The 13,649-nt window shown below is 40.6% G+C and overlaps 1 protein-coding gene across 1 annotated transcript in view; it reads left to right on the top strand.

Moving 5' to 3' along the window:
* Nucleotides 1-13,649, top strand: part of BRAP (BRCA1 associated protein) — a 31,155-nt gene that overhangs the window by 1,882 nt on the left and 15,624 nt on the right. Inside the window, exons 2-7 of the mRNA XM_079762566.1 lie at nt 101-262; nt 1,579-1,774; nt 3,159-3,348; nt 9,501-9,614; nt 10,492-10,640; nt 13,408-13,483. Coding sequence (XP_079618692.1) covers nt 101-262; nt 1,579-1,774; nt 3,159-3,348; nt 9,501-9,614; nt 10,492-10,640; nt 13,408-13,483 — 887 coding nt within the window. The remainder of the gene's footprint in view (nt 1-100; nt 263-1,578; nt 1,775-3,158; nt 3,349-9,500; nt 9,615-10,491; nt 10,641-13,407; nt 13,484-13,649) is intronic.

Below are 13,649 nucleotides of genomic sequence, written 5' to 3' on the forward strand. Positions count from 1 at the left end.
GAAAGCAGTAGAAAGAAAAGGGAAACCTATCAGTGGATACATTAAGAGTGGAAAAGAGCCTGTTTTATTATCAGGTATTAATCATTCATGTGTCCTTTAGCCGGGGAAATGTCTGATGAGGAGATCAAAGAGAAGACACTAGCTTCAGCTGTAGCCTGTTTAGAAGGGAAGTCACCAGGGGAGAAAGCAGCTATCATACATCAGCATCTTGGCCGTCGAGAAATGACAGACGTGATCATTGAGACCATGAAGTCCAACCCAGGTATGCTTTCTAAAACTCTAGACTCTTTTGTAACATAAACCTCTGGTTGCCTGTTTACACATGTTGGTCAGTGAGCCCATGATTTTTACCTTTCACTGACTGTGTGCCTTACATGAGATTGTCAAGCCACATTTCAACTTTCCCAAATATATCTCCTAAATTAATCCTAACAATCTGGGTCAACAACTCTATTCAGTGAGGAGAGCTACTTACCACCTAGGTCAGTGGCAGATCATGAATGAATCCAAATAAGCATGTTGTGTCTCCCCCTGCTCTGCCAGCTCACTCCAACCAGGGGAGTGGAAGGGTGGACGTATACTACATCTTCAGCATGGAAGTGGTTAGAACTGGTAGGGTTGGTTTTCCAACTTAATAGCTCTGAATGTTTGTCCTATTTAAAAGTGCATGATGTAAGGCACCTGCTTTTATTATGATATTAAAAAACTAGAGGCCCAGTATACAAATTCGTGCACATTGAAAGGAAATTAATTAGAAGAAATATTTTAGAGGTCGGGGAGGGACCTTGGGAGGGCTCCAGGGTGTGTCCGTCCCCTCTTGCCCAGTCCTGATCGGGGACCAGCTGTACCCCAGCAGCAAGCTAACCTACCAGTCAGAATGTCTTCCCCCTTCCCCCTGGTGACCAATGTGCATCATAGGGACTGGTTGAGCGGTCGACCGAACAGTTGGACACTTAGCATATTAGGCTTTTATGTTTGTGTGTGTGTATACACACACACACACATACACATACTAGTAGCCCAGTGCACGGTGCACATTAAAAGGGAATTAATTAGAGGAAATATTTTAATATTGCTATTTGCCCTTCCTCTGTAATAGAAGTGTCAGAGATGAAAGAAAATTAGTAAAATGTATATGAAAATCTCCCTCCTGTCAGAGTCTGGGGCACGCTGCGGGACCCAGAGTCAAGTCCCCGCCCACCCGTGTGCGCCTCGAAATCGCAGGAGACCCAGACCCAGCCGGCCCCACCCCCATCAAGTCTCGCTGGGCGGGGGGCGCGGCCTCAGGTCCCCCAGCCCCTGTGCAAGGGTGCAAAGACGTGACGACCATTTGCGTATTAGCTCTTTATTATATAGGATAGATGTAAGAGTCACCTTGAGGGTGGTAATGGGATTTTTATGGAGGAGAGAGCACTTTCAAGTTGAGATACTCCAAAATATGGCTGTTCTGTGAATATAGTTCTTAATACATGACAATTTCTCTGTCAGGTTCATTACTCTGACTCAAAATTTTAATCTTATTAAAATCCTTCATATTTCCTATCATTTTATAATCTGCTAATTTTTGATTTGTGAAAGATGAGCTGAAAGCTGCAATGGAAGAAAGAAAGTCTTCAGAAGCATCCCCCTCTGCACAGAAAAGTAAAGATCAAAGTAAAGAAAGTGTAAATGCTCCCGATTCTCCATCCAAACAGCTTCCAGACCAGATTTCATTCTTCAGTGGAAATCCATCAGTTGAAATAGTTCATGGTATTATGCATCTATATAAGACAAAGTAAGAAAAACCTTCTTTCTTTTGAGTTGGTCTGTTTTTGCTTTAGGGAGGAGAAAACTCTTTTACCCTGAAGGGAAGTGTATATTTTAAGCTTCAGAAACATAGTGCTTTCATATATTGTGTGTTAGAGAATTCTTAAATGTTTTACATTTGGTTAATCTTGTAGATTGGGTCAGAGCTTCTCCTTATAAAACAAATGTGTAAATAGCCTTCCTAGGAAAATATTCTCTGAGAAGGTAGGCATGCAAGGTGATTGGAAAATGGAAAGGAAAGAAGATAGCAAAGAAAAATTATAAATGACCCATAACATCGCAGTAGTCTCATATCCCCACCAAATCTTTATGAAAGAAACTAAGAAATCAGGTAATGGGTAGCAATTTCATCACCTCTTTTTACCCTTTTCTGTGGTCCAAGCAGAAGGCTTACCGGAGGCCAACAGAAAGGAAGCTTTTGACTAAATCTATAAGCTGGGCCATCAGCTTCTGGGATAATTAGTAGTTAATTTCTTTAAAGGCTGTCCTTGTCCTAACTCAGATGCTAAGTTCCTACAGGGAAATAGTGAATACTCAGAATATCCAGGTAGCCATGTGGAATCACAGCTGTCAAATTATGGTGAGGGAGAATCCTCCCCACCCCCATTCCAGCTATTACAGAAAACAACACTTTCTGTAATCTTCAGAGTCACGTCTTCATGGTTCAGAATTCTCTTTCTTATATTTAGAGCTCTTTTATCTTCTAAACCCTTAAGAGAAGTCCAGAGTTAGCATTGTGCTTCCAAGTTACAAAATGAGAGATTTAAAAAAAAAATATATATATATATATATATATATATTCTTTATTTCAGAGAGGAAGGAGGAGGGAGAGAGAGAGAAACATCAATGATGAGAGAGAATCATTGATTGGTTGTCCCCTGCATGCCTCCCACTGGGGATTGAGCCTGCAACCAGGGCATGTGCCCTAACTGGGAGAACCATGACCTCCTGGTTCATAGGTCGATGCTCAATCCTGAGACATGCCAGCTGGGTGAGAGATTATTATTTAAAAAACTAAACAAGAACAACTAATGAGAATAAAACAACAAACTGCAAATTTGCCTAATGCAAATTTGTAACCATAACAAACTTTTAACCAATGATTAAAAATTTCAGTGGTGTGTATAATGTAGAACATTTTGAAGCTTACCTTAAACTCCATGGCAGATATGTTTAAGGGATTCTGCATTTACCTATGTAGTATGGATTTTCAGATAAAATAAGAAGCTGTTTAATTGATATGTGAAGTATTACATGTTTTATTTTTCCTATTAGACACAAAAGTTGTCTAATTAGTGTTGTGTGAACTAACTATACGTCTATTCAAGACAGTCTAATTATTGTCTTATTAGTAAGATGACCTCCTTAAAAGAAGATGTGAGGCGCAGTGCCATGCTGTGTATTCTCACAGTCCCTGCTACAATGACCAGTCATGACCTTATGAAGTTTGTCGCCCCATTTAATGAAGTAATTGAACAAATGAAAATCATCAGAGACTCTACTCCAAATCAATATATGGTGCTGATAAAGTTTAGTGCACAGGTAAAAGTTAAGATATTAAAAATCTCTTTGCCACAGAAACTGTTTTTGAAACTGTATAATACTAGCTGTGTGTGGTTTACAGCATTTTGCACTTAAGATTCGTAACTTCTAGGTTATTGTAATTCTAGAATTACTTCTAAATTCATTAGCAGACACTGAATTTTTTAATTCATACCCATACTTTTTAAAATCAGATTTGGTATGAAATCTAGGGTTGTATTTGTTTGTTTATCCAATAGTAACTATTCCAGTAGAACAATAGTTTCCAAACTTTTAAAAGTTGGCAGCAATTATTAATTTGCCATTATAACACTTGTGCCCCTGCTTCTTTTATGCTCTTTTTAAAAGACCTTCTTTAAAAAAAAAAAAGACCTTCTTTGGCACATTTTAGAAAATAAGATCTCTCCTTTTTTTTTTTTCTTTTTTTTTTTAAATTTTGGTGACGAGATATTTTGTAACATTCCTTGACGTATTTAAGATGCTTTAGAATTCTGATTGGAAATAGAGAATAGAGAAACAAACACTGAAAGAGTGGTGATATTTTCAGTTTTTAAAAGCACTTGTGCATTATAACTCATATTTTATGTGTCTCAGTTCTAAAGATGTTAGAAAGATATTCTTAGGAGCATGCATATTTCTATATGAATATAAAAATGAGGTAAACTTTAGGTATTATCCAGGTTATTAAAGAGCTACCTTACCTGTAGGTTTCATTCAATCTGTGTGGTTTTTTTAATAGCCTGTTATATTTGTCTACTCATTAGTTTAGAAATGCGGCTTTGTCAAAAATTACTTCCATCTCACCTATTTGCATAATGTTAAAAATGGGTGTTCCTGTAGGGTCAGTTGCCTTTGTCTCTGACTGGTCACTGAGATTGGTGGCTGAAAAGGAGCCTATGACACAAGAGCCACTAGGCATTTCCTTCTTCCTCATTATAGAAAATCCAACGTTGACAGCAGTAGCAGCCATTCATTGGTATTGGGAAGGAAGTTAAGAGAAGTGAGAGTTGGGTTATATGTTCCATGGCCCACAAAAAGAGAACGCTTAGAATGGAGTTCTGTGTACAAGAGGGTGCATAATTGTTATATTTAACCTTCCAAAGCACCCTACCATTGAAGGAGACATTTAAAACAAATGTTTCAACTATCCTACAAGTTGAGAATGGAAAAGCACTTAAACCACTGCTTTCATTGTCAAGAGACCTTCCGAGGTCACTGAAGGGCTTTGCAAACAATGTGCAAGTGGTATGTTAAACCTTTTAAACCTGGTAAGGGTAACAATAAGATAGTGATAATATGCAAACTTTTGACTACTTGTTCTGTACCATTCACAGTGCTAAATGCTTAATGTGAGTTATTTCATTTCATCATCACTAGAAACCCTGTGAGATAGATAAGTACTGTTGTTACCCTTGTTTTACAAATGAGGAAACGAGCTGCAGAGAGAAGTTGGTGATTTGCCCAAGGTTACATAGCTAGATGTAAGTGACTGAGCTGGGATTGACCCCCCACTTTTAATCCCTAGGGTGGTGTACCCCTCTTACCATAGGAGTAGTATGAAAGTGTGGGAAAGGGAAGACAGTCACTGTCTGCAAGAAATTGTGTAATGGCAGTAATTTAGTTACTGCTTCTACTTAACAAAGCCGGTCAGTAAAAGGAAAAATCACAGAAACAGGTTGGAGAAAATGTTTAAGAACATAATAGATTTGTTAGTCTGAAGTCTAATAAACCCACAAATATTCCTGTAACAAGTGCTTCATAGTGTGCAGATAATGCTGTGGGAATTTTCTATTACTGTTAATATATTTTCTTTGTACTCACGCACTGGCTCACTACCTCTGTCTTTTGATCAAGTGCAGGTTGCTCAAGTTGATGAATGTTTTCTGAGACTTTGAAACAGCTTACTGCATGCTCTTCCCCATGGGGATAGAATCCTTGACTTTGGTATCACGAGTTGTATTATGTACTAGAGGCCCAGTGCACGAAATTTGTGCATGGGGCGGGTGTCCCTCAGCCAGCCTGCACCCTCTCCAATCTGGGTTCGCTCGAGGGCAATCGGACATACCTCTCACAATCCAGGACTGCTGGCTCCCAATTGCTCACCTGCCAGCCAGCCAGATCACCCCCTAACCACTCCTCTGCCAGCCTGATCAACACCTAACTGGTCCCCTGCCAGCCTGGTCTCCCCCCAACTGCCCTCCCCTGCCAGCCGGCCACCCCTAAATGCCCTCCCCTGCAGGCCTGGTCCCCCCCAACTGCCCTCCCCTGCAGGCCTGGTTCCCCCTAACTGCCCTTCTCTGTAGGCCTGGTCACCCCTAACTGCCCTCCTCTGCTGGCCCAGTCACTCCCAACTGCCCTCCCCTGCAGGCCTGGATCCCCCCCCAGCTGTCCTCCCCTTCAGGCCTGGGTCCCCCCCAACTACCCTCCCCTGCAGGCCTGGTCACCCCCAACTGCCCTCCTCTGCCAGCCCAGTCACCCCTAACTGCCCTCCCCTGCAGGCCTGATTGCCCCAACTGCCCTCCCCTGCAGGCCTGGTCCCTCCCAACTGCCCTCCCCTGCTAGCCTGATTGCCCACAACTGCCTTCCCCTGCTGGCCTGGTCACCCCTAACTGCCCTCCCCTGCTGGCCTGATCGCCCACAACTGCTGTCCCCTGCAGGTCATCTTGTGGCGGCCATCTTGGGTCCACATGGGGGCAGCCATCTTGTGTGTTGGAGTGATGGTCAATTTGCATATCACTCGTTTATTAGATAGGATAGGATTGTAAATGCTGGATCTTAGGGTCAGAGGCTCATCCTATCAGGGACTTTCTAAGGCCTACAAACACACTCCTAGTATAAGACTTGATGTTATTAAATTAATATTGGGCCACCAAATGTTGAACATTTACTTACTAGATAGATGCCAGGCCTGTGCTAAGTGCTTTTCATGCATTAGCTCCTTGAGTCCTCTCAACAATGCCATGAGGTAGATGTTGTTTTGTCACTTTTGTAATTGTGGGAACAAGGGTGAATAAATCCCTTGCCCAAAGCTACACTGCTAATAGTTGTCAGAGTTGGGAATTGAAGCCCAGGCAGCCTGACTCCATAGCCTGGGCCGCTAACTATGTTCTTTTTTTTTTTTTTTAATATGTTTTTATTGATTTCAGAGAGGAAGGAAGAGGGAGAGAGAGATAGAAACATCAATGATGAGAGAAAATCATTGATTGGCTGCCTCCTGCATGCCCCCACTGAGGATTGAGTCTGCAACCTGGGCATGTGCCCTGATAGGGAATTGAACCATGACCTCCTGGTTCATAGGTCTATGCTCAACCACTGAGCCACACCGACTGGGCTATATTCTTACTCCTTTTTCTTACCAGAGAATTTTTATTAAGAAATAATGGACCGCCCTAGCTGGTTTGGCTCAGTGGATAGAGTGTTGGCCTGCGGACTGAAGGGTTCTGGGTTCGATTCCAGTCAAGGGCACATGCCTGGTTTGTGGGCTCAGTCCCCAGTAGGGGGTGTGCAGGAGGCAGCCAGTCCATGATTATCTCTCATCATTGATGTTTCTATCTCTCTCTCCCCCTCTCCTTTCCTCTCTGAAATCAATAAAAAATATTTTTTAAAAAAATAATGGACCTTCTCTATATCTTTTATAATCTCATGAATTTCTTTTGGCCTCGGCTTTATACTGGAGGTATTATAAAGAGATGTGCTTACAAAGTTTATTGTGACCTTTAGGAAATTTAGTCTTTAGTTAAAGAATTTGTAATTCATCATGACATAGGAAGGCAGGAGGTTCAATTTCATATTTCTTAGGAACAAAACTTTAGAGGATAGTGTGTGTTGGCTCATTTTCACTTGCATGCTTAGGGCAACCTTGAAGACCCCTCTTTTTTACAGTGTATTTTTATTGATTTCAGCGAGGAAGGGAAAGGGAGAGAGCGAGATAGAAACATCAATGATGAGAATCATTGATCCTCTGCCTTCACACTGGGGATCAAGCCCACAACCTGGGCATGTGCCCTGACGGGGAATCCAACCATGACTTCGTGGTTCATGGGTCTACACTCAACCACTGAGCCACCGTGGCCCGGCAAGACTCCTCTTTTGAGAAGTAAAAATACGTTCTCATTACTATAGTGATCATCATGATAATAAAGGAACCTTGATCATGATGGATTTTTCTTTTTCTCAGATTTATCCTGAGACAGGAACAATAGGAACAAGGACTAGGGAAAAAACAAAAGCTGGGTTTCTTTAAATTTTGGGCTTTATACAGTGCAAACATTTTAAATAAAAGAGTTGTTTATTGTGCGAATTTTGCAGTTAGCTTCATGCTTTTGTGCACTTCAGTGGTGGGTTGAAGTGGGAACCATGTGTATTTTGTTTTCTACTCTTGTCCTAATGCTTAGCACAGTGCCTGATATATGCTAGGTACTCAGTAAATATTTGAAAAAGCAAAGCTACTTTTCCAATACCAAGATTTTAAAGAAGAGATCAATGTGTTCAAAAATATACATTTCTTCGGTATAAACAACTCCTTCAAGAAACGATTAATTTATCTGGTGCTGAGTAGAATTCATCACATGCCCTGTGTCACACAAATCTTGTCCCTTCCTCTGAGGAGGCATAGTTTAGTGAGCATTTACAGAGCTGGAGGCCGAAGAATGGGTCTTCCTTTCCTCACTCAGCCTGGCATAGCTGCAGCCGGCGCCTGGTACTTGGGACCCTGAAGAGCTGACCAGTGGCCCTCATTTCCAGCCCGTCACTTCCCTCAGAACATGAATCCATTTGCTCACTCTGCTGCTTCCTCATCTATAAACATTTCAAGAAGAAGTCATTACTCTTAAAGAATGGGGGAAGCCATTAGATTGCCTCTTCTTAGTATTAAAGAAAATGTATTATCCAAGAACTAGCTTTTAACATTTTGACGTCAAAATGAATTGTAGTCAGTACACTAGGTTGTTTCCTGAAAGAAAACCTCCTCCCCCACCCAACCGCCACTAAATATAACTGTTCAGAATTGGTTGTCCTTTATCAGCTGTTTAGCTCCCTTGCTCATATTAAGAAAGCATAAATAATCAAGAATCCACACTTGATTACATCATTAGAATGAAATTTAAAGCTGTGAAAAGCTTATTGTAAGCTTTTGCTGTTAAAGATTCAGGACCCCATGAAGGTAGACCTGCAGGACAATTTTTGCCTGGTACAGACTTGAATCTCTTTAGATGATAACAATGTGGCATTTCCTCCCCACAAGCAGCCTGTCTACATTGATAGGGCCAAAGCACCCAACTTCCTATGTTGGGGCTAATGGCCGTGTGGGAGTGAAACCCAGACAAGCTTTGGCCTCTAGCTGCCTCTAAAAATTACTGAGTTTAAAAACTGAAATCATCTCTTTGTTACTTTCTACTAAGGCTAGTCTAGGTTTGATTTACTTGTGTCCATATTCACAAATGCACTTATGCCTTTGCAAAGGACTTTTTCTTCTAATTCCATCTGTCTTTCACTCCAAGGGAAGGCGGCTTAGCATTTCAGAGGCTCATTCATCTTGATTTTAGCCAAGAGTTTTGCTTTTGGTATTACACACTGGGTTGTTTAAATTTCCTTATGGGAGCCTTACATATCATTATTACTTGGCTTATTGAAGAGATCTTAGCTTTTCATTCCAGTTCCACATGTCCTTTATTTTATTTTTTTTTATCATAGATGCTGACATATTTTGAAAATGACTATTCCCTAACAATCTTCCATTAGGATTTGGTTCCAAGCTTTGCAAAAATAAGTGTTTTGCTTTCAGCTGCTATGAAAGTGCTGACTAGAGGGGGAAAAAATACTGCTATCAAGGGAAATGTTGACCATTGCTGGTCGAATATTAAAATTATACGAGCTGTCAGCTTATTACACATCAGTAGCTGCTTCTTGTTCCAGTAAAATTACCATGTATCAGGAAACATTGTAGAGAGGTAGGATATTGAGCTGCATAGTTCGATTAGCCTGTGAACCTGCTTCCTGCTTCTGTAGATGTTACTTTTGGCCATTGATTTCTCTCTCTCTTAAGTGTAAGTTTTAAAAGACAATGAAGAGAATAATTGAAGCTATGCATCTTGAATATAAAGCACGTTTTCAGGCTCTCTGAATTTTTTCCTTTTCCCCATTGGTGTACCTAGGCTGATGCAGATAGTTTTTATATGGCATGCAATGGCCGCCAGTTCAACTCAATAGAAGATGATGTTTGCCAGCTGGTCTATGTGGAACGGGCTGAAGTACTGAAATCTGAAGATGTAAGTATAAATAATCCTTATATTTGATATACATATCAGAATGGTATGAAATTGAATGTTAAGATATCTACGGAAATGTCCAAAATAGGCCAATCCATAGAGACAGAAAATAGATTAATAGTTGCCAGAGGCCGGGGTAAGAGGAGAGCAACTGCTGATGAGTACGAGGTTTCTTTTCAGGATGAAATGTTCTAGAATTAGGTTGTGGTGATGGTTGTTCAAACTTGTGAATAACTAAAACAAAACAACACCCACTGAATTGTATACTTTGGTGAATTTTATGTCAGTTTTTAAAAATTGTCCAAAAATGTAAAAAAATAAAAGGATATTATTATCTGTATCATTGAAAATTAGTGTTCATCTACTAGTATTCTAGATCAATGAAACATTGCCTAGGGCCTAAAATAAGTGTTTTTATTTTAAATATCAACCCTTAATCCCCATCCTAATTTTTTTTTTTAATGTTTTTATTGATTTTAGAGAGAGGACTGCCGGCTGGGTTCTACTGCTTTTCTTCATTTGTATTCTGTTCTAATCATAGACCTTTACAGTTAGAGTTAGGAGTCTGGTGATATTTTAGATTCTCTGTTAAGCATTGGGGGCAGTCTCCCTTCCTGGAATGTCAGCTCTGTGAGGGCAGGGATCTTTGTCTGCTTTGTTCACCTCTGCATCCCCAGTGCCTAGCACAATGCTAGGAAGATCGGAGGTGCTCAATCAGTATTTGTTGCTTGAATGAAAACTTTTATCAATTTAAATTATTTGCACAGATCAATAATGTTGAGAATATCCTTCCAGTAGTCAAAAGGAAAACTGTTCTTTTTAAAAAATTAGAACTGGTGGATAAAGAGTGAGACTTATGTGAGGTGTTTCACTCTAGGGTGCCAGCCTCCCTGTGATGGATCTGACCGAGCTCCCCAAGTGCACCGTGTGTCTGGAGCGCATGGATGAGTCCGTGAATGGCATCCTCACCACGTTATGTAACCACAGCTTCCACAGCCAGTGTCTGCAGCGCTGGGACGACACGACGTGAGTACAGGAGCGAGCTCATCTCCCACCCTATTAAAGCCCACTCTTATCCTTTCCCAGAATTAAAATAGCTACCACCAAAAGTGAACCAGTCCAAGTATTTGACTTTAAAAAATATATATGTTTTTATTGATTTCAGAGAAGGAAGAGGGAGAGAGAAATTGAAACATCAGTGATGAGAGAGAATCATTGATTGGCTGCCTTCTGCACGCCCCCTAATGGGAATCAAGCATTAAACCGGGCTTGTGCCCTGACTGGGAATTGAACGGTGAGCTCCTGGTTCATATGTCAACGCTCAACCACTGAGCCACTCAGGCTGGGCTCCCTTTTTCCTTTTCTTTTTTTTTTTTAAATATATTTTATTGATTTTTTACAGAAAGGAAGAGAGAGGGATAGAGAGTTAGAAACATCGATGAGAGAGAAACATCGATCAGTTGCCTCTTGCACACCTCCTACTGGGGATGTGCCCGCAACCAAGGTACATGCCCTTGACCTGAATCGAACCTGGGACCCTTCAGTCCGCAGGCCGACGCTCTATCCACTGAGCCAGACCGGTTTCGGCTCCCTTTTTCCTTTTCATTCTCACGGTCATACTTATAGTTCAGAAAGGCCATTCTGACACAGTGGAGAAAAATAGATTTCAGAATTAGTTTGTTGTTTTCTTATCCAACCACTACTACAGCTGCCACACAGAACATAGGGATGGCAGAGGGCTAAGTTTCTACCTTTGACAAGACGTCTACTGCTTACCAGCTGCCATCCATTTTGTTATTTCTTCAAGTTGTCTTCTGTCTTTTCTCTTGATCCTGAAGAAAGACACAGACTGGCCCTAACCAGTTTGGCTCAGTGGATAGAGTGTCGGCCTGTGGAGTGAAGGGTCCCAGGTTCGATTCCAGTCAAGGGCATGTACCTTGGTTGTGGGCACATCCCCAGTAGGGGGGGTGCAGGAGGCAGCTGATCGATGTTTCTAACTCTCTATCCCTCTCTCTTCTTCTCTGTAAAAAATCAATACATGTTTTTCTTTAAAAGAAAGAGACAGACTGGATCATTTAGCTTTCTCTTAGGAAACACAGATTTTTAAAAACATATATATTTTTATTGATTTTAGAGAGGAAGGAGAGGGAGAGAAACATAGAAACATCAATGATGAGAGAGAACCATTGATTGGCTGCCTCCTGCACGCCCCTACTGGGGATTGAGCCCGCAACCCCGGCATGCGTCCTTGACCAGAATCGAACCTGGGACCCTTCAGTCCACAGGCTGACATTCTATCCACTGAGCCAAACCGGATAGGGCAACACAGACTCTTTTTCTGTGAGAAGAACTCTATGTTCTTCCTGCTGATTTCCTTTTGTTGGTTTTATTTATGCAGTTGGGTAACAAACTGATACTAATTGTTTCTTGAGCATTCTTTCTTCTTGTGCCAATTCAGTTAGCTGCAATAATAATTCACTTTGTATCATCTTTGCCCATCTGACAAAAATATTAATGGCTAGTACTTAACTCAGTTACTTTGTCTTGAGTATAATAGAAAGGGTTAATGGATTTTTTCAGTGTCCCTTTTTTCAATTTTATTGAGGTATAATTGACAGAAATTATATATTTAAGGTGTATGACTTGATGACCCAATCTACATATACATTGTGAAATATTAAATATTCACCACAACCAAGCCAATTAACATAATCCATCACTCATACTTTTACCATTTCCTATATTGTGTGTGTGTGTGGTAAGAACACCAAAGATCTACCCTCTTAGCAAATTCCAAGTACACAGTATAGTATTGTCAACTGTAGTCACATGATGTACACTGATTTTACAGACTTATTCATCTTACATGACTGAAGCTTTGTATCCCTTGACATCTTCCTATTTTCCCATCCCCTGGGCCCTGGTCACCATCTTTCTACTCTATGTTTCTATGAGTTTGGCTTCACTGTTGTTTTTTTGTCTTTTTAAAATATATTTTTATTGATTTCAGAGAGGAAGGGAGAGGGAGAGAAAGATAGAAACATCAATAATGAGAGAGAATCATTGATCGGCTGCCTCCTGCACACCCCACAATGGAGATCGAGCCTGCAACCTGGGCATGTGCCCTTGACCGGAGTCAAACCTGGGACCCTTCAGTCCGCAGGCCAACGCTCTATTCATTGAGCCAAACCAGCTAGGGCTTCACTGCCGTTTTTATTACCATTTTGTAAATTGAAACTTGAGAACTCACAGAGCGCTGGTATCTTCCACATGATGTTCTCTATATGAGAAAGCGTCATGTGCATTTCAGGAAGTAGATTGACTTACTTTATTTTTAATTTGGTGAAATTTACTAGAGTTTAGTTCCAACTCTTAGAAGCAACCTTGAGAGGACAGGATTCATTTTAAATAATTTAAACCTTTGTGAAGTGGGGATAAGGTAGATTATTTAAAGTAAAAATACTTTATGGGTAACCCGACATGAAAAAATTAATAACTTGTCTCAAGTCCCTAATTCTAACCCATTATTTAATTCTTTGATTATGTAAGCTTTGGACAGGAGAGTGGGAAAAGGTGTGTGGCAGATCAATATTGCTCCCTTTCCTCTGCTTTATCAAGATTTTGTATTTTTTTTCATGTTGTTTGCAAATAGCTCAGAAGTTTGAGTGCTATTTTTAGTTATGATAAAAGTATATTAGAGAAGGAGTATTTAAAATTCAGTTTTTTACTGTTGGGTTATATCACAGCTGTTTTCTATTTAATCTGTATCATTATCTTTTGGTGTCCTGGATAGGTGCCCTGTTTGCCGGTACTGTCAAACTCCAGAGCCAGTAGAAGAAAATAAGTGTTTTGAATGTGGTGTTCAGGAAGTAAGTAATGAGTGGTGGGAACAAATAATGAACACCGCTTTAATTGTCTGGGGCTTTCTTCTGCCCTTCGAGGCTTAAAATACTGTTGTGGGACTGATTTTTTTTCTTTTTGTCTAGTGTCAGGCAAGAAATATAACTATAAAAACTATTTGACACCTAAGCAAAA

This window comes from Cnephaeus nilssonii (genome assembly GCF_951640355.1).
Source record: "Cnephaeus nilssonii genome assembly, chromosome: 22".
Taxonomy (NCBI): domain Eukaryota; kingdom Metazoa; phylum Chordata; class Mammalia; order Chiroptera; family Vespertilionidae; genus Cnephaeus; species Cnephaeus nilssonii.